The sequence below is a fragment of the Megalops cyprinoides genome, chromosome 22, assembly GCF_013368585.1.
Source record: "Megalops cyprinoides isolate fMegCyp1 chromosome 22, fMegCyp1.pri, whole genome shotgun sequence".
Lineage (NCBI taxonomy): Eukaryota > Metazoa > Chordata > Actinopteri > Elopiformes > Megalopidae > Megalops > Megalops cyprinoides.
In genome coordinates, this window is record NC_050604.1 from 9,115,955 (window position 1) to 9,137,515 (window position 21,561).

Genomic DNA, 21,561 nt, shown 5'->3' on the forward strand with positions numbered 1-21,561 from the left:
CGCGGGTGCTGCTGTGGCTCAGAAATTGTTGAGGTCTAGAACGGATCTTTCTTATCTTCATTTAAAGAATTTGAAGAAGATAACTGCATAACTTCACATCACGTCATGTGGAATTTTAAGTTTTGGCCAGATAAGAACAAAGGCATAATGGTGCACTCAAAAATCCCAAACTAATTTTAAATTCAAATGTAAGACCATATGTTAATACCACATAGAGTACACTGAACAGTTGGAAAATGTTACTTTAAATCGAAGAATTTAGTGCGCTGCAGTCCGAACTAAACGTTACGTGTACCTGAAGGATACATATACAATGAAAGTACACAGAAAGATAATGTAAACATTTCAACGTCTTTAATATAAGTAGTGATATAAAGTAGTTCCTTTAAATATAATGCTACACAATCAGATTAGTCTAAAAAGCAAAAATGTTTAATCATTTCATAGCAAAACGCGTGCCAGAACTGAATGGGTGTAACATCGTTACACGCTTACAGCCAATCAGCAACAAACAAAAACATTGTCTGAGATACCAACGTCTGAGGAAATTGCTAGATACAGCAGGCGCAGACTAGGAGGCGTCACAGGATATTTTCACCCAGATCTCGAGATGTGTGACTAAAGTGTTATTGTAGCTCACATTATCTTAACTGCCATAAGCACTAATCAGTTCCCGACAGAAATGACACATCCTAGCTCGTTACAGGATGTTTCAGAGAGAACCTGTGAGCTTTTTTGTCTCGAAAGAAATAACAAATTAGCAGTGTCAAGTCAGTTCGTTCCCACAAGCTCTGTGTTCGAATCTGACTCTAGATAGCAAAAAACGATGCCATTAAGTCATGGCATCAGACAATGGCCAATGTAGCAGCAGTGTGGCGTAGTGGTAAGGCGCAGTGCTTATAACCAAAAGGTTGCTGGATCGATTCCTTCTGGGGCACTGGTGTTGAACCCTTGGGCAAAGTACTTCACCTAGAATTGCCTCAGTAAATATCCCGCTGAATAAATTGCAACCTATATAAAAGACTGGATACGACAATAATGTCATGTAATCTAGCGTGAAATCACATTTATTTTGGGGGGCAGCAGTGTAGCACAGGTGTAAGGAGCAGTGCTTGCAACCGAAAGGTTGCTGGTCCGATTCCCCACTTGGGCACTGCCGTTGTACCCTTGGGCAACGTGCTTAACCCACAATTGCTTCAGTGATAATCCAGCTGTATAAACGGACAAAATTGTAATTTGTGAAAATCGCTCTGGGTAACAGCCACTACTAAATGAAAACAATGTAATGCACGTATCGATGAAGAAATTAACCCCAAGTTTGAATAATCACGAGTTATCGCGCGCATCCGTTTCTCCAGATTTACCTGCAAAGTTAACAGGCAACTTCACGCATGCGTTGATCACATGTTGCTAGCGAGCCCAGTTGTTGTTGCTGTAGACGCTGCGATCCAGGAGATCAGCGGTAGAAGAGCTCCCGGTCCGCTACAGGCAGCAAGCCTAAATATGAGCAACAGAACATTCTTCTGCTGGATGACATCGCGATCTATTAGGCGATTCTACGAGTGCGATCTGAACCCCATTTAATGTGGGACGATGGTGCAGTAATAACAGAGGGTAATTTTTTTTGCAGCCTGGACTGTTGGCTGCTATCTGCGTTATAACACAGCTGACGTCCGCTCGGGTTAACAGTCTTGACACGACAGCTAGCTAGCAGCTTCCTTGCTAGCTGGCCATCCTGCGGTGAAGACCGGTTACCAGTGCAAAAAGGACAGAGATGAGCAACCTCATGTTTTGGGACCAGCTACAGGCTGGCAGCTCCGAAGTAGACTGGTGCGAGGGCAATTACCTCATTTACCCCGGCATAGCGGAGTTCTACAACACGGTCTGTATGCAGTGCGCCTTTAAATGTAGCGAGCTAGCCCGCTAGCCAGCAAAGTAGCTGTCCGGTTGCGTTGCGCTCCAAGTTCATCGCTTAGTTTGCTATCTTTTAATGCAGCTACATATTTAATTTACATTTGCATGCTCTGATGTGAGGTTATATACGCTAGCCACAGTACGCTTGTTGTGTCTCTTAGCTAAATGTGTGACACTGTTAGCTAAGTTAATTTAACGACAGCGTGCGTTGTGCTGTCAGCTCCGGTGTTTCTGCTGTCAGAACTTGTCTAAATTTTCACAGGCTGTTAAATGAGACCCAGAGTTTACTGGGGCAACACATAACAAGATATTTCAATAACGTTACATTTAGATTGCGCGTCATGTTGTCTGCAAGTTTATCATTTAAAGGGTACAGAAACTGTAAATAACGGAACTCTGTTGACTCTTATTAACTTATATTGATCCGAAATGTAATACCGTGTACAGTGCTACTGGAAGTCATGCGCTGGTTTTCTTTGTTTAGCTGAGTGGGTATTTGCACATAGTTTTTCAGCCTAGAGGTGATTTTAAAATGACGGCGTACAGCCTTGTCAATGCAATCATGCCACCGTATAAGCCAGTAGTTTAAAGGTCAGGCTGAACACGTCGTGTTCATTATTATTGCTCTGATAATGACAGACTGAATAGACTTTCTTGCCTGAAATAGCTTTTTGCTCTCTTGTGTTTGCAAACTTGATTTGCTTGTCTGTTTCTTTCAAGCTTTTCTCATGCTATTTATTATTTCCCCATTTTTATTACAGATCAGCAACGTGTTGTTTTTTATTTTGCCACCTATTTTAATGTGCTTGTTTCGTCAGTACGCCACACATTTCAACAGTGGAATATATCTAATATGGACTCTTCTGGTTGTTGTTGGTAAGTGGACTCACTAATGTAGGTTGTTCCAATGTGGCTTCAGGTGAGCTACGCCTTTACCCTTTTAGGAGTGACACATAATCTTTTATGTTTGTAATGTGTAATGTTTTTATGTTTGTAATGTGTATTCACTTCTCAAAGGCAAGGTGTAGTGTCATAGACTAGCACCCCCTGTAACCTTTATATTGCAGACATTTTGCCAAATATGATTCCATGAAAAAGAGAGTGGCTCTGTGTTTCTGCAGCACCTTCTTGATTTATACATAGGGAGGGTAATTGTCCCTATGCTTGAGCCAAGCAATGCTATGCCTTCGGTCTCCGCCGAAAGGCCTCCAAGCTTCCCCCTGGTGTATTTCTGTTCATGGAGGATATCTGATACAGAATCCAGTCTGGATAGAGAGGATTATGCAGCTCAGTCATGTCTGATCAAATAATCTGACCATTATTTTAACAAGAATCTCACATCGAGAGAGTGCACAGTTGCCTCTCTCAGCAGCCGCAACGTGGCTGTAGGCTGTCGGAGCAGGCCAGACCGCCTGGTAAGCAGGGTTACCTTTGCAGTGATCTCTGGGAAAGTAGCCCTTAGGAATCTGGACAAGTAACAACAAAAATAACGAAAAGAGCAGCCCTTATTTTGGTCAGCACTCCATGTTTTGTGTATAGGTTTTAATGTAATCCAGGGCTTTGTGGTGCCTCTGTTTGCTGAGAGGTTGTGTTTATAGCATTATGACCTCCACTTGCATGCAGGTTACCCGACAACACGCTCTGACCTTTTCGTCCTGTTCTCAGTGGTGCTTTGTTGTTGTAATGAGTAAATAATACTTAAATAACTTACATTTGCATAATCCAATGATGCTTGTTAGGCAGGGTGACCCTGCAGTTCATTAGCAGGCAGTGAGTGTTCACTTAGATGTGCAAGTAGACTCTGCCCCCTTGGCACTGGTCCTGGGTCAGTTAACACATTTCTCCACATAATGGTTGTGGTCATAATCGGGGCTGGTTGGGCTGATGCCGGATTAGTCATTGGAGAACAGAAAGTACCATAATCGAAATGTTGATTGTCCTTTCTTCCCGCTTCGTAATGCTCATAGCAACACATGCCACTATTTTAAAAGCATCTTTTTGCCAGGCGGTCAGCCATTTTTAATAAAAGGAAGTTGAAAGGGGAAAGCACTCATTGCTGATCGAGTCATGTGCAGTGTTTGCGTCATAAACACTGTCTTGGGTGTCATGTTTTGTGGTCACCGTCGGTCACTAAACCGGTTGAGCACCAGTCGGCTCCCTCCCTGAACCAGAACAAACAGGTTTCAATCTCCCCCCTCCTCCCTGTCACTCCCCTCATCCGTATCTCAGAGATTACATATCCAGCATTTCCAAATGGCTTCTGTCATCCGATTTAGATGAGCACTATCAGAAAAATCAAGGGATTTATTAAGCCAAAGGTGAAGGCCTCGGAGAGTGAGAGTGATAAAGCCCCAGAGTGGGCGTGAGTCCTCCCCCCTCCCGTCCCCCAATCTGCACCCCCTGGCTTGCAGAACTCTGGAACGCTTCACTGGAAACACTCGTGGAGCCCTGCGCCTGTGATGCCACCCCCAGCTGCCACACAGAGTGCCAGGGTGAGGAGCGTGGCCATGTTGGCCGCTCAGGACCTCCCATGATTGATGGCGAGTTCCTTTTAAGGATGCTGGGCCCCAGAGGCGGCTCCGGACAGACGCTGATAAAACAGGAGGCAGGGTGTGCGCAGGCCTGATAACGAGGGGCCAGGGGTTGCAGGCAAGCGCTCGTATAATAGCGGAGAGTGACATCCCAGGCCTGCGCCCCACTGCTTCCATAGCGCTGGCTCTGGCTTGGAGTAGCGCTTGGACTTCACTGCTCTGCGGGGGAGAAGTTGTGCTGAGTTTGACTTAGAATGGTGTTGGGGATGCTCTTTGCTCCGCATCTGGAGCTAAACCAAGTTTGGCTCGCAGTCGCACCAGGGTTGTTGATTGCTCAACCGGGGAGAAGTTGTACTGAGTTTGTGTCAGAATGGAGTTGGTGCTGTTGTTTGCTCTGGTGTTCTGCCAAGTTTGGCTCAGAGTAGCACCAGGGCTGTGGTTTTTCTCCACAGATGCCGTCGTGCCAAGTTTGGCTGGGGGTAGTGTTAAGGCTTTAGTTGGCCCCTTGGGGGGAACTGTGTGCTTGGTACAATTTCAGCACTGATTGGGGTGCTTGTTTAGGGCTGTTGGTCTGTACCAGGAAGCCCTAAAGGCAGTTTCATTCCTCCAGGGGTCTGAGTAGATTTGGCCGGGTAGCCAGCTGGAAGAGGACAGAGCAGGGTTTAAATTTAGCTCCATCAACCCTTGTCTGTTCAGCCACATTCAGCCACAAACTGTTCATAATATGACACAATACTGAGATATTTTACAAGAGGAAAGACCATAATGCAAGCTTTAAAAATTCTCTAATCATTAAAACTTTCCTTTTTACTTGATGATTTTCAGTTATTAATTGGTGGTTATTTTTGTAGTTCTTTGAATTAATGTTGTCTTGAATTGATGAGCTTGTCTGCTCTGTAAGTCTCAAAACATCCTGCCCCTCGACCATCCCCTGAGCTTTCTGTCTGAGAAAGGACATGTCAAATTCTTGAAAACTGAGTGCATTTCTTTGGCCACATCTCAGTATTAATTAGATATGAGCAGTGATGTGAAGAGATGGGTGAGGAACTCAGTAACTCCCGAAGGTGGCAGGTTAAAATCTTACATGTGACACCATTTTAGTACCCTTGAAAAAGATAGTTCACCTGAATTGCTCTGGCACAATGTCCAGCCCTGTAAATGAACAACATCTTCACTACAAGATAAAAAATCTAAGCTATGTATGTCCCCATAGATACGATGTTTGAAAAGGGAATCAGTAAAATATCCTTTTGACTCATTCGTATGAATTTTGTTTGGCTCCTTGCACTGACCCCTGATAAACCTGGAAGGTGTTTTATTTAGAACAGACCCTGTTTTTGACCTGCAATAGCAAGGTGTTTGTGTAGAATATGTCAGTTTTTGTGTGGGATAGGTCAATTTTTGGCCTTCTATAATGAGGTTTTTTATATAGAATAGGTCTGTTTTTGACCTGCAATAGCAAGGTGTTTGTGTGGAATAGGTCAGTTTTTGACCTGCCATAGTGAGGCATTGCATATAGAATGGGTCAGATTTTGACTACCAATAGTGAGGTGTTTTATGTAGAATAGGTCAGTATTTGTGTGGGATAGGTCAGTTTTTGGCCTTCTATGGGGAGTTTTTTATGTAGAATAGGTCCGTTTTTGACCTGTGATGGTGTGGTGTTTGTGTAGAATTCTCTTGTCCCGTGAAGTCATGCTGGATTTCTCTCCTGTGCAGGGATTGGCTCCACGTACTTCCACGCCACCCTCAGCTTCCTGGGCCAGATGCTGGATGAGCTGGCCATCCTCTGGGTCCTCATGTGTGCCATCGGCATGTGGTTCCCCAAGAGGTACCTGCCCAAAATCTTCCGCAGGGACAGGTGAGGCCCTCTCCTGAAAACTCCAGCACACAGTGATGCAGTGATCTGAAACTTAGGGTTCACACCAGCGGTGTGAGGTGTACCAGAATTCAGGGGGTTACCAGAATTCAGGGGTAAGGGGTTAAGGTAATATTGGCAGTTTCTTCAGAGTGCAGTATTATCATTGTAAGCAGCAGGTGATTCATTCAGAGGAGCTTGTAACGTATTGCACTATTTTCGACATTTTGATTTTGACATGGAGTCAAAATCAGTGCAGTTCAGTCCTGACTCCGACAGCTAGAGGGTCCATAGAGACATTCTATCAGATCTGGCCACTTGCACTATTGTGCTCTCTAACGAGAGAGTGCAGGGAGGTGTGAAGTGTCCCTCGCCTTTTCCTCCATGGTCTATTGGTCCGAGTTAATTGGGTTCAAAAATAGAACCAGCTCTAACTGTCAGTCTCACCCCGACCTCCAGGGCACCGTAGTTCTTTCACATGCCAGCTGGAACAGGATACTGGTGCCAGCAGAGAGTCCTCTTTCCTCTCAGTATTACCTCCGTTTCCTTCCTTTTTCCCTTTTCTGTGTGACACTGCTGTGTATTGGTGGCGTTAGTCATATTGTCACCCCTGTGAAAGGAATAAGCCTTCCTTCCTCTCTCTGTTTCACACGTGAGGATACGTCATCCACCACCATAACACCCAGGCATCTGGGATATAGTTTATTGATGTTTGGTGAGGTATCGTCATGTGACCTCAGAGACAGCTGTTTGACCAATAATAGCCCTCTCTGAGCTATTGCTGACAAGCAGTGTTGGCTGCGTCACATGCTTTTCTGCCCTCACACGTTCTATTGTTAGGGAGTCGTTCTCTCTGTCCTCTAACTGCTGGCTGTCAGTACCCTGCTCTTTGTCACTTCGTGTTCTTAAGCTTACGCTACTGACAGCAAACTGTGGGGGTGTGTTGTTTTTTTCCTGCCATTCCTGTTGTTTTGCAGCATTCCAGGATTTGCTGAGAGTTCTGGGTCCAGTTGCTGAAAGCTGGGAGGGTCATTCATTGAAGAAGCGTGACACTATTTTTATAGTCAGAAGTGGACCAGAGCCAAATGAAATTGATGGCTAACACAAAAGCAAACATAGCCTTACACATTCCAGGGCACGAGCTCCTCCCATTCACACAGGGTTGCGCACATAACACGCCTGTTCCTATTGTGTTAAGACGCTTGCAAGGCTAATCTTCAGCTGGCAGACAACATGAAGCTCCTCTCTGCCGTCATATATCGAGATCTGTCCCGGCACTCCCACACAGGGACCTGCACTCCTCGTTATCGGGAGCCGTTAGTGCCCCACCCCTCGTTCGTTGAGACGACGTTTGCGGCTAATGTTCGCGTTCCCTGATTCCTCCCCCCTACAGGTCAAGGTTCAAAGTGGTCATCGCCATCCTCTCTGGGATCACCACCGGCCTGGCCTTCGTGAAACCCGCCATCAACTCCATCTCCCTGATGACCCTGGGCATCCCCTGCACCGCCCTGCTCATAACTGAGCTTAAGAGGTGAGAGCCCCGCGGCATGCTGGGATATCCCCATCCCTGATCTCCAGAGGCCCCCAGAGCCCCTGCTAAACTACTGTGGTGGGAAAACCCCTTCCAGTCTGGGCTGAATAGACTGTTGGCTCCCTCCACACTTGTGCTGTAACAATTCTGAATTAAACAATGTTATAAAATAACCACAGAAAAAAAGTACAGAAAATAATCTTCAGAGTCTGATGCAATAGGTTTATTGTATATGTGCGCAAATCACACACAGTAAACCGGGCTGGTCCATGCGGAGCAGTAGTGTCATCAGTCATAACCCCAAGCAGTCTGAAAATTCCCCAAAATACATCTTTCTTTTATGCTCTTACCCCCTCTTTCAGTTTCATAACACATTTTCTGTACACCATTGTTTTTTATTCTGGCATCATTCTCATTCCATATTTGGCCTTTCCTGTACACGATTGTTGCCAAGCTCACACCTGTTTAATTATAAAAATAATTACCCTGCCTTGGCTGTACACTATTAAGGTCACACATATCTAGTATATATGTATATAAAAAATAATTAAAGAATAACAATCCTGCTTCGGCTGCCCTCCAATATTGCCGAGGCCACACATACTAAATCTATGTATAAAAATAACTATCCCTTCTTGACCTGTTCTGCCTTGGCTATATTCCATGAAGAATCCCTCCCTGTTCAGCAGCCCCCCCTTTACAGAGTCCTCTTCTATTACCTTACACTCAAGGTCCATCCTCTGAGCAGCGCTCAGACAATGTCCAGCTAAGCTCCAATAACAAGCCTTACTTGGCATACAGGTATCTCACAGCTGCTTACCCCTCCCGCAGTCTTCTGTACTCTTCTGACCCTTCCTCTTAGTTTTTACTCACATGCATACAAAGCAAGACGTTTATTTAAGGTAAACATATTAAATTATCTGTGCATAGTAAAAATAAAGTGGTTAAAGTCAAAAACTAACGTAATGTACTGGCAATGCTTAGAATTTACATATGGGGTATACACTTAGTCAAAAACTTTCCACCACACGACCATGACACATTGATACATGAGAACAACCCCACTCCTGTGGGCTCACTAAAAATTCTGCAGGAAATTTAAGTTTGTCATGATTTTTTATTTTGGTGACAATGGGTGTGCATTACAAAATACAATGGAATGCAAGTGGCTGAAAGATTTTTATAGACATCTTTCTTGTTGCTAAATGAAATTGTTAAATGGAATACAATGTAGAACAGTTTGATGGTTCATTGATCATTTCATTATAAAGGCCACAACTTCAGCTGCAGCCTTTTTAAGTTAAAGGTTTACTGTGACTACTGAACAGCAGACTGAACACAAATGTGTTGGGGGGTGTGAGGGGGAAAGTGCTTCCCTTGTAAGAAAGGTGGGGTGTTTGTTTCCTTTCATTCCCACTCTCTCCTTCACACACCTCCCTCCACTTCCAACCCGGAGCGGGGGCCAAGTTCCCAGCATGCACTGTGAGAGCCCGTGCGTGACGATGCTCTGACCCGGGGGGGGAGTGGGGGGGAGAGCACTGCGGGGCCCTGCCAGTCCTGCCAGCTGCCTCTAATGAGGCAGAGGCAGCTGGGGGGGAGATGCCTGCGTGTGAGAAACAAATCCCCCCTCTCCTTAAGTACTGAGGCACGCAGCCTCGGTCCTGCTTAATAAATCATTCCCACCTCACGCCAGGCCCTCAGGCTCCGCCGCGGTCTCCCTCCACCACACGCTGGCATCACGCTCGCTGAGCTCCACTCCAGTCCCTCTCCATTTCACTGTGGTTAGAAAGAGGATCTTTTGACAAGGTGTCTTCATCACATGCAATATGTTGTATCTATGAAGCTGGACTTAATCCATATTTAGAGGCTCTTTGTGTGTTTTAGTATGCAGCGAAGGGCGAGAGCAGTCACCTCACCGGTCTTGAACCCGGGTCTACGGGGTACCAACCATGCGACTTTGACCGCGACGCCCTTCGCTACATAGTAATTAAAGTCAACCTTTCTGTCAGAGTAGAAGGCTTTAGTGGTTATGGACGGCCACCTGTGCATGTTTTCAGGCTTATAGAGAAGAGAGAAAAGTGCTGCTTGTTGCAGGGGGTTATAACAATTCATTGCTCATGCACTGAGAGAAGGGAAATGTCACCCACTGGCAACGGAGTGAAAAAAATAGTGGAATGAGAGAAAGGTTTCTCCTCTTTGAAACCCCTCTTTTACCACATGACTCGGAGAATGTTGAGCGTGTCTTGGGTACAATATTGCTTGTGAAAATATTGAAGACATATTTGTGTGGCCCAGAATAGGTCCGCCTGTTCATCACCCACCTACTAACCACCCGGTGTGATAAAATAAGATGATTTTCAGGCAGCTTTTCACTGCTGATTTCCAGCGGCAACACGTGACATTTTTGCAAGCGAACGCGTCTACGGGGCAGATATGTCCTGCGTTGTTGTGGGTCGCGGGTCATCGCAGGTCGGCGTCTCAGGACACATTGCGCCGACGGTGTGTTCGCGCGGCGCAAAAAAAAACGGGCTGCCTGGTATTTCCGCCTCGTGTGGGAGCCGAAACGCGAGACGGGGCGGTTTAGGCCCACGCTTTTTAGCCAGGGTTATTCTGAGCGGCGTCGGAACACATTGTTGAGGTCCTGCGGGTTTCGCGGAGGGAAGTTCTCCCCGTCGTCCCCCTCCGGCGCACTTAGCGAGGGGGGGGGCAGCGTGTTTTTTCCTCTCCGCGCGCGGCCCGCTCGCTCCTCGGAGTGCCGGCCGTCGATTCGTTTTGTCAGCTATTGTTTCAGCTGCCGGGCAGCTCTGAGGCGTGAGACGGCGGGCTCTGCCAGCTGCTGATGTACGCGTTTGTTTGTTGCCGCAATATCCTGCAGCTGCGGCGGGGAGTGGCGTGTGCACCTTTCAACGAAAGTTCAAAGTTCAAAGTTTATCGTCATATGCACAGTGAAGAAACAAGTTCCCTGTACAATGAAATTCTTCCTTTGCCTTCCACTTATGAATGCCATTAAGAGTAAGAAGTACAATTAGGTAAGAAAACACAAGAATTTGAGAAATTATAAGAAGAGATTATAAGAAAGGTCTGAGAGTGTAAGAAAAATAAATAAAGGATATATACATTAAATGTGCAAAAAGGACATCAGCGCAGTGTAGGATGTGCAATGTTGATGCAGTGTCAAAGTTCCATATACATTAATAACCGCTCATCAGCTGGCCTCTAATCTCACCGTCACCCCTCTGTCTCTGCGGTCGCCTCCGCCACAGTTTCCGCACTGCGTTCGGCCTTAATTTAACCAGGCGGGTCGACTGAGAACAGGTTTTCATCTACAATGACGACCTGACAAATAACATTTACATTTATTCATTTGGCAGACGCTTTTATCCAAAGCGACTTACATAGGTTACAGTTCTGTACAATGTTATCCATTTATACAGCTGGATATTTACTGAGGCAACTGTGGGTTAAGTACCTTGCCCAAGGGTACAGCAGCAGTGTCCCAGCGGGGATTGAACCGGCAACCTTTCGGTTACGAGTCCTGCTCCTTAACCACTATGCTACACTGCCGCCCACATAACCAAACAGAGTGAGGATAGGACAGTCTTAAAATAATATTCGATGATACAGAGTGATACAAAATAACAGTATAGTATACCGCGATTCCAGGGATCCTGGATAAAGGGTGGTCCCTGTCACGCTGTCTTTGCATGTGACCTCCAAATGATGAAAATAGTACAGCTCAGTATTCTCAGAGCTTTTGTTACTCCATGGGGAGGCATTTGAGGGTTGTTTACTCTTCCTGTGAGTGAAAGGCATCAGCTTGGAACGGCACTGAACTTTTGCGTTGCTGTCCTTGTGGTCGTTTCCCTGGGGGGTTTCCCTCTCTGCTCGTCCTTGGGAGTTAGGCATTCCTCCTCTCCCTCGGGCCGCTTCGGGAGGGATCGGTCTCCACACACACTGGCTGGTGTGCATGTTCACAGGGCATGAAGAAACCCACTGATCTGGCTGTCCCGTTGTCTGAGAGTCACACAGGACTACTGGCCCGTTGTTTCTTTCTTTTTTCCCCCCACGGTGTCTGTAACAGCTGGTCGGGCCTCAGCTGCTGATTCCGCCAGTGGTGCGCAGTTGTAGACAGTCATTTACTCAGCGTTCGGGTAACTGGAGTCGAGTCCCCACGGCAATCCCAGCGAAGTGTGTGGGGCATTGTGATGAACACGCTGTTCTGTGTGTGTGTCTGTATGTGTGTTTGTGTGTGTGTGTGTGTGTGTGTGTGAGTGAGTGTGTGAATGTGAGAATGTGAGTCTTTCCAGGTTCCAGTCAGGTTCCAGTCAGTTCAGTCCCATAATCTGACCTGCATTAACACCGAGACTCTTTGAATTGTCTTCAAGGGATGAGCTCACCACCATCCGTTACATTCTGTATATTACACACCATCCATATCAAAGTTCTGTCCTGTGTCTTTGCCTTTTTCTCTAACAGCAGATGCGACAATGCCACCATCCTCTTAGATTAGTATTCGTGCAGACATGGCTTGTCACAGCTCATCACCACTGTGGTTTGTAGAGGTATTTTTGTTGAGCTGGCAGGGGCCGAGTAAGCCCCCCCTTCCCCTCCCCAAACGGGTCTGGATTCAGAGGGTTGCGGGAGAGAGTCCAGCCCCCAGGTGCTGACCCCCAGACTCCGAGCACCACATGTGGGATTAAGGACAGAGGCCAGCCTATCAGAGCAGAGCAGGGAGGAGGGCGGAGAGCTAAGAATAGCAGGTTAACTTTCTGTGTTTATGCATGTCAGTGTTGGTGGTGGGGCAGCTGAATCTTTCATTTGATGGCAGTATCTCCCTCTCTGGCTCTCTCTGTCGCTGTCCCTCTCTCTCTACCACTCTCTCTCCCTGTCTGCCCCTCTCTCTCTATGCCTGTCCCTCTCTCCCCCTCTCTCTCCCCCGTCTGCCTCTCTCTCTATGCCTGTCCCTCTCTCCCCCTCTCTCTCCCTGTCTGCCTCTCTCTATGCCTGACCCTCTCTCCCCCGTCTGCCTCTCTCTCTATGCCTGTCCCTCTCTCCCCCTCTCTCTCCCTGTCTGCCTCTCTCTATGCCTGACCCTCTCTCCCCCGTCTGCCTCTCTCTCTATGCCTGTCCCTCTCTCCCCCCTCTCTCTCCCTGTCTGCCTCTCTCTATGCCTGTCCCTCTCTCCCCCCTCTCTCTCCCTGTCTGCCTCTCTCTATGCCTGACCCTCTCTCCCCCGTCTGCCTCTCTCTCTATGCCTGTCCCTCTCTCCCCCCTCTCTCACCCTGTCTGCCTCTCTCTCTATGCCTGACCCTCTCTCCCCCCTCTCCCCCCCGTCTGCCTCTCTCTCTATGCCTGACCCTCTCTCCCCCCTCTCCCCCCCGTCTGCCTCTCTCTCTATGCCTGACCCTCCCCCCCCTCTCTCTCCCCCATCTGCCTCTCTCTCTATGCCTGTCCCTCTCTCCCTCTCTCTCTATGCCTGTCCCTCTCTCCCCCTCTCTCCCCCATCTGCCTCTCTCTCTATGCCTGACCCTCTCCCCCCCTCTCTCTCCCCCGTCTGCCTCTCTCTCTATGCCTGTCCCTCTCTCCCTCTCTCTCTATGCCTGTCCCTCTCCCCCCCCCTCTCTCCCTGTCTGCCTCTCACTCTATGCCTGACCCCCCCCCCCCGTCTGCCTCTCTCTCTATGCCTGTATCTCTCTCCCCCCCCTCTCTCCCTGTCTGCCTCTCACTCTATGCCTGACCCCCCCCCCCCCCGTCTGCCTCTCTCTCTATGCCTGTATCTCTCTCCCCCCTCTCTCTCCCTGTCTGCCTCTCTCTATGCCTGTCCCTCTCCCCCCCCTCTCTCCCTGTCTGCCTCTCTCTATGCCTGTCCCTCTCTCCCCCTCTCTCTCCCCCATCTGCCTCTCTCTCTATGCCTGTCCCTCTCTCCCCCTCTCTCTCTCTTCCGTCTGCCTCTCTCTCTATGCCTGTCCCTCTCTCCCTTCTTCTCTGACTCTCTTTCTGTGTCTCCCTCCCTCCCCTGCCCTCTCCTGTCCTTCTCTCTTCACATCCTCACGAGGCCGTCTGTACGTCCCTCCCAAAGTGAACGTTTGTCTTCCCGATGGATTGCCCACACTCAAAAGCCAGCGCTGAAGGTCAGAGCCGCGGAGCCGCAGCGCAGATGCTGAGGGAGAGACTGGCCTCTGCCCCATCTCCATTCCGCCCCGTCTCCGCGATTCTCGCTGACCTCAGGAACCACCTCCCTCCCGCTTTGTTTCGCCAGCGTGTTTCTCATGCCTCCGCGCTGCCTCAGCTTCCTGTTTTTCCGCGCGGCGGTGCGCGGCTCGGCCTGTTTGGGCTACGACTACGCCACGGGGCAGAGGTGGACCAGCAGGCCATGGGGCGTGGGCACACACACAACTATATGTGTTTCTGGCTTGTTCAAAAACACCTGCGTTGGGACTGGGGCGAAAGAACGGAACAGGTACTGTTCAACGGCTGTGACCGGCTCTAGTTGTAGAATGGGGCTACCATGGCGACCCACAGTCCGTTAGTTAATGAGTCCGTCAGGGTGTCAGTCAGTGAGTGACACCTATGATCCCAGCACTGCATCCCCTATCACCGTCAAAAAGGCGTTTCATCCATAGGGCATCTCTGACACGACGTTTGCAGATCGTACTCGAGCGCTCCGCCCACAGCTCAAGGCATTCCATGACATGACCAGTCGCCAAGAAATCTGCAGTCACAGTTGTGAGGTCTTGGTGAGGTTGAAACACAGTCACGAGGTCTTCTTAACCATTGACAAATCAGCGAGTCGTTGATACTGTGTGATAGCTCCACCCATTTTTGGGTTTGTGAAGCCTTATACTCCCATCACTAGCCTGTGTGTATTATATGTGTAGATGTGTATGTTAGTGTGTGTGTGTGTGTGTGTGTGTGTGTGTGTGTGTGTGTGTGTGTGTGTGTATGTGTGTGTGTACGACACATCTGTATCTCCTCATTTTGTGCTGCCTGCAGTCCCTTCAGGTCCCTGTGTCTGACCTTGTGTGCTTCCTGTCTGTTTTAATAGAGACACGGCTTCCCATGCCACAAGCTCAAGGCTTCAAGGCTTGTTCTGTATCACATTCACAGCATCTCTGGCAGTTATGTTCATTCAGATTTTTTGAATGTCCTTAAGTTTATAATAAGAACGCATTTAGAGATGAGGAGGATACAAATCTCATTCATTTTCTCATGCCGCATGTGGGATGTAGCGTACCGAAGGCTCTTGATTTATGTCATGTAGGAGAAATGGACTTTAAAGCATTATTCCTGGTTGAACCTGACAGTGAAGAGTGTTCTTGGAAAACGACAGTGGTGTTGTGTCCTCACCTTTAAGTTTGAAGGGGTTCTGGTTCTCAGGCTGTAGATGTGAGTTGAGCACATGTTCAGGAGGAACTCATCCAGCCTGTTGCTGGCAGGAGCCCTTATTCCGGATGTTGTGCCCAGGCTGCTTTTTATATATAGCCACAGTATTTATTTAAGCAGTTCAGGTTCAGTGTTCTAACTCAAGGGCACAATGGCACGTGCCACCACATGAGAATCAAACCAGCAACCCCCGGGTTTTAGACCCTTAATCACCATGATGCAAGCTGACGTCTGGTTTCAGAGACCCGCTGGCCGCACTGGTTGGGTTGTGGGTGTCCCGGCAGCCGGGCAGGGTGGTGAAAGACATCTTCTCCCCCCTGGTGATTTATATTCTTAGTTTGAATACATTTGCTGGTGACTAACCACTACAATATTGTGATTGCGCAATATGAACTTAATCAAGATTAGCTGAAAAACAACAGAACTTTACCTGCCCCATTTGTTGCCTCATTTGTTGTTTGTTCTGTATCCCATAATGTAACAGAACAAACAAGGTTTCTTTGCACACTGGCAATATCACGCTCTTTCTGAAACCAGGCTGTCAATTCCACTTCTCATCAAGGTTTTCTGAAAATATTGAGCACCAGGGAGGGTTGACTAATAGATTGTTGCGCAATAGGGGCATATAGTTGAGCCCTGAGTTGGATAGCCATAAACATGAATCACTCCCGTGGCAGGGACCAAGTGTGCTCGATTACCTAACACGGGAGCAGAACAGCAGGGATTTGGAACAATTTGGCTCTTTCCCTGCCAAATCACACGGGTGGTGGCAGCCGGACAGGTCAGTCCCCCCTTTAGTGTTTGCCCCTTGGTCTAAATCAGCTCCCAGCAGGGAGGATGTGCTCCATCTTTACAATAATATTGCTGGCGTTGCCCCCATGTAACCAGAGCCTGCCCCCTGGGCCCTGGTCGATCGTAAACATATTTGCTATCGTTGAGAGGGGCCACGAGCTACCCCTCTGTCTGTGTTTATGATTAAGGCAGGGAAGCTGGATGGCAGATGCCCGGGGTGAGTTACGCAAGATTTCGCAGAGGGGGAACGTCCCCCTCAGCCAGGGCTTTCACCCCCCCCTCTCCCCGCCCCCTTTGATACAGATGCAAAATGTCTGCCTGTTGACCCCTGTGTCTGAGGAAAGCATGCAAACTAGCTGTGTGTTTCGCCTCTAGAGAGAAACTCTGACGTATTGCACAATGTTTCGCCTGCTTGAGTTCACCTCAGGAGAAACGGTTGTTTCATTTCAAAACAGGAAGTGTCTAATTAGTTTCACTAAATTATCATTTCCTTTGTAGGATCCCTTGTGCAAAAATGCGTCTTTAAATATTGATTTATGCTAGTGGATGTTTGCTCAAGTTGTTCAGCCAAACTACCTTTCTTAATAGTACAACAGCCATGCCTTATCCGTGATTCAAACCTATGACGTATGAGCAACAACAGATATACATGGATGCATTACATTACATTATTGGTATTTAGCAGACGCTCTTATCCAGATTGGATTACTTAGGATTACAGTTTTTTTACATTTTGCCCATTTATACATATGGATATTTGCTGAGGCAATTCTGGGTTAAGTACCTTGCCTTGTACGAATTTAAGAAGACGTGATTTTTATCTCGGACATTTTGTATTGTCTGTCATAACGTGATAGTGTAACAAGACTGCACTTGTCCCCCAATGGAGCTCATGTCTGCCCAGGGCAGGCTTCACATGACCCGAGTGTCTGTCTGATAGGAGTGCACCTGTGCTTTTAGGCAGTCTGTTTGGCAGCGTTGAAGCTTCGACACAGCGTTTTTGCATGTGGAAATATACATTTACATATCAGTGAACACCTGTGGCTAGAGCGAGCGCCTGTATTCCTGTATTGACAATGAGTGTGTGTGTGTGTGTGTGTTTGTGTGTGCAGGTGTGAGAACCCGCGCGTGTTTAAGCTGGGCCTGATCTCGGGGGTGTGGTGGACGCTGGCTCTCCTGTGCTGGATCAGCGACCGGATCTTCTGTGAGATGTGGTCCTACGTCAACTTCCCCTACCTGCACTGCGCATGGTGAGTGGGCCCGGGCCTGCCTGGCGGTGTCGCTTTCACATAGCTAAACACCACTGAACGCTGCTAACCCGCCCCCTTCTCCCCCCACAGGCACATCCTCATCTGCCTGGCGGCCTACCTGGGCTGTGTGTGCTTCGCCTACTTCGACGCCGCCACCGAGGCCCCGGAGCAGGGCCCCGTCATCATGTTCTGGCCCAGCGAGAAGTGGGCCTTCATCGGGGTGCCCTACGTCACCCTGCTCTGCGCCCACAAGAAGTCCTCCGTCAAGGTGACATAGCCCTGCAGACCCCACGAAGACCGCCGCCTCCCCCCCCCAAAAAAAAGAACACACTCGTCATGAAGAGCCTGTTTTCACACACACCCTTGTTCCCCCCTTCAGAGACAGTGCAATTTCTATATAAGCTCACCAGAGACGTTTAAAGCTGTTTTTAAATGTTTGATCTCCAGAATGAACTGACTGGTTGGGAGCTGAGACATGCGTTACTGACTTTTCCCACAATCACTGATGGTCCTTACGCCACAGAGTGTGCCCTACCCTAAAGTATCCTGCTTAGGAACCCAGGATTCAAACCATTCTGGAGCCGGATGGAAAGCCTTATTGGAACACAGAGAGCACATGAGGGTTTTTTTGTCTAGCGAGTGATTTGAAACTCTAACTACCACAGGACTGTCTAAATGGAGAGCTGGTGTGCATAATGGTAATCATGGTGCATCACTGTAGTAGTTATTCATCACTAATTATAGTAATTATGTATCACTAATTTGACAAACTGATCGAGAGCAACAGAAACACCAGCATAATAGACCGGCCCCACAGGCTCAGAGTATAACACACTGACCCTCTAGGCCACTGATTCTCAGTCCTGCTCCTGGGGCCCCCCTGCTCTGCACGTTTTCCATCTTTCCCTGCTCTACCTACCGGACTGAATTCACCAGCGGCACTCTTGATTAGCTGAGCACACCTGGTTTAATCAAGAGCATGTTAATCACAAGGATAGATAGAAGATATGCAGGAAAGGTGGGCTCCAGGAGTAGGACTGAGAAACACTGCAAGTCTAGCTGAAAGTTTAACACACCAGCCTTACAGGGACAGCAACATTTTCCTTTTATCACACTAATTTTCCTGTGCATTCTTTGAATGTGGCACAACTTTTGAGTGAATCGGGGGGGTGGTTTTATCAGTGCCATCCCATAGACCGTGCTCTGTCCTTCCGTATCCTTCTGGAGTCCAGAGGACAAGCTCATCAGCAAGACACCAAGAAACATCAACTCATCCATGTCCGCCACATCCTTAGCTTGCCAGCACCAGGAACTGCGATTTCAAGGTGGAAACACCCGTCTGTGTCCTTCCGGTCACACTGATGGGCGTTTCCATGCACAAATGGTCGCTACCAAGGTTCCAGAACCAGAGGCCTCCGCTCCTGAGACTCATGGTTTGGGTTCTGATGTTCTGTGTGTTCCTAACATCAGAACATAAGCGCCTGTATAGTGGGACTGACCCCTATAATGACATGTGTTGGTCTCATGCATTTGCCTGCCACGGATTGGTGTTTTTGCCACTTGCTAATTCATAAGCGAATGATTTGGGCGGTAATAGAGGTCAGATTTTGAGAGTTTGAGTGACTCCAATGAATGTCATGAAGGTAGAGCTTCTGCATGCATCCTTTGTAGATCTCACATATTCATTTCTAACATTACATTTTCATTGTTCTCTTTTGAGCTGTTTTGTTAGTTAAATTATGTTAATATATAGGGAAATGTGTAGAAAATTTATCATATTTTTTAAACTTTTTTTAAATTCCAGATTTAAATCATGTGATCGGCTTCAATATGTTTGATGACGTGTTCAAGGTTGCTGTACATGGAGGCGTTTGTTACCAGGGATATATTTGTTCTTCCCCGAAAGCAAGAACCTTCCTCTTTTTCATCCAGCATTTCTAATGTTGTGATGTTAACATTTTCAATGCGAGACTGGGAAAAAAACAGAACCAAAACCAAAGATACAAACTTAAACAGTTTCAGATATGAGGAATGCAGAATAGAGTTTTCGAGATGATACATTAATACAGCACACAACAACGTGTGTGACACCCTTGCTCAAAACTGAGGGTCTGTTGGCCTTCCTGGTATACAGTGGTCCTTACAGCATGACAATGTTAAGAATTTAATGAAGGTTGCTAGTTCACACATATGCAAAGCAATCACGTTGGTGCATTGCACGTTATCAAGAAAAGCCATCCGTTTGAACAACTCATTTTGTTTGGTTACAGTTGCCTGCCATATATATGTAAAAAGAATCCCTTGGAAGAAACCCTGGCTTGCATTTACACATGTTGCTGATTACAGTGCTTCAGTATCTTGAAATGGATCTTGCAGTGGCTTGAGTGATTACTGTTGGCCTATCCCAGCTTCCACAACTGTGCTGGCAGTCATAAACAAATATGTAAACATTTACTCAAACATGAAAAGTGAAGACACACCAAGGAAGGCTCGGGGCCAAAGCCCTCCCTGCGGAAAGACCGCTAACGTCACGCGGTATAATAAGAAACCTCAGAGGCATTGTCAGGCTGGGGTTGTGGCAGAAACCGTGAGGCCGAGGAGATGCTCTCAGAGACTTTTCGCCTGGGAGCAGGAGCAGGACAGATGATAATCCCACTCTGATCTCCTTACTCTGATCTGAGCACAGTTCCCTTAAAGAGCCTCAAGTGTGTGCTCCTCTCTCTCTTTTTCTCCCCTTTCCCCTCCCTCCTAATCCCTGCAGCTCTGCTCCATCTCCCTCTCTCTCCATCTTTTTAAACTCCTCCTCTTAACCCTTGCCACAATCCCTCCCTCCATCTCTCTCTTTCTCTCTCTCAGCGTGTGGTCAAGACGCACCAGCAGATTGCACAAAGAAATATTTATTTTCATAATTTTAACCAATTTTTGTAGACATGTTTGTAATGGAAGAACGAAACATTTCATATTACCTGTATTTTTACATTTTATTTTATGAAATAAATGATTCCAAGGTTTAACAATCTTTCTTAAACAGGAGTGCTGGTATTTATGACTGGCATGGGAGAATTGGGGGAGTCATAACTGGGTGATAAATGTTTCTCTTTAGGTGTGACTGACTTTTGCACGAGATTGCGGTCTGGATAAGAGTGTCTGCTAAATGCATGTAATGTAACGTTATGTAATGATTGCACTAAAGAAAGTCTTGACTTTGTCTTGACTTTTGCCAGTCCTCTGGCTTCTCCTGTACATGTATATACACATCATATATGAAGTCGTTAAGATGTTGGATTTTTTTCTTCAGAAAGAGGAAAAAAGATCAATATTTCTCCAATTTATATAATAGAAGAAAAACAAGCATGCCCAACACACAGCCTTTAGACAAACACTAAGACATCACCACTTGTACAATTTCAGCCATTAACTTTTTAAAATTGACTGAATAGGATGAATTTTTTAATATTCTTTTCTTTGTTTCACCATGAACACACTGTATAAATGCTCATCTCTACAGTATATATACTCATATCTGCTGTCGTGCCTTTCCTCTTAGTGCTATAAGCCAACTGTTGCCACGGCAGCCTGGGGGCCCCTCGCTGTGGTGAACAGCGCAAAGCGTCAGACAGGAAGCACTCTGTCCTGTGGGCCCCCAGAGGCATTTGGCATGATTCCAGGAACTGTCTGTTATGAAAGGATTTGTGCGATTTGACTGTTTGAGTGGAGCAGTAATTGTGGGGAGGAATCTTTGCCCAAAGACATCCATCATTCTAAAACCCTGGGATGAGCGCACCCCCCCCCCGCCGCCCCCCCAGTGAGTGCTGTGCTGGGAGGCCAGAGCAAACGCCCGTATTTCCCCCTCTTCAAACTAGGGGGGGCCCCTTAGGGGAAGAAAGACCTCCACTGCATCTGACCACTGGCCTCTTAGCGCTTATCCGGCACAAAATGCTTTCTCGGCACATTTTACTAGACTCATCCAGACCTTGTGTTTTTGGATGGATTTGAGCGGTTACCACCAAAGCTGTCTGCGTAGGTCATTTAAAAGGATGTTTGGCTGTTCAATGCGACACCTCAGCCCTCCTTCCCCCGTCTTCATCCAGAGAATCTTACTGCATTAGAGGTGTAAGGTATCAGCACGTGCGGGTAACTGCCAGTTCTCAGTTTAGCGGAGAAGCTGGGAAGCTATGCGAGACGGCATTGCGCACGCTCGACGCAAATCTGCTCCAAGTCAAATGGGGCACAGAGAACTAAAAATGTGTCTTCTCAGCTCACTGCTTGGCTGGGGACTCAGTGTTAACAGGAAATATGCATGGT

General features: G+C 47.4%; 1 protein-coding gene across 1 annotated transcript; it reads left to right on the top strand.

Annotated features, from left to right (window-relative positions):
• The first annotated feature begins 1,774 nt into the window (after nt 1-1,774).
• On the top strand, nt 1,775-20,195 carry LOC118769451 (alkaline ceramidase 2-like). The gene is made up of 6 exons (XM_036516552.1): nt 1,775-1,882; nt 2,676-2,790; nt 6,162-6,303; nt 7,694-7,831; nt 17,119-17,256; nt 17,347-20,195. The coding sequence occupies exons 1-6, from the start codon at nt 1,775-1,777 to the stop codon at nt 17,531-17,533; spliced, it is 828 nt and encodes a 275-aa protein (XP_036372445.1). The 3' UTR covers nt 17,534-20,195.
• The last annotated feature ends 1,366 nt before the right edge of the window (nt 20,196-21,561 follow it).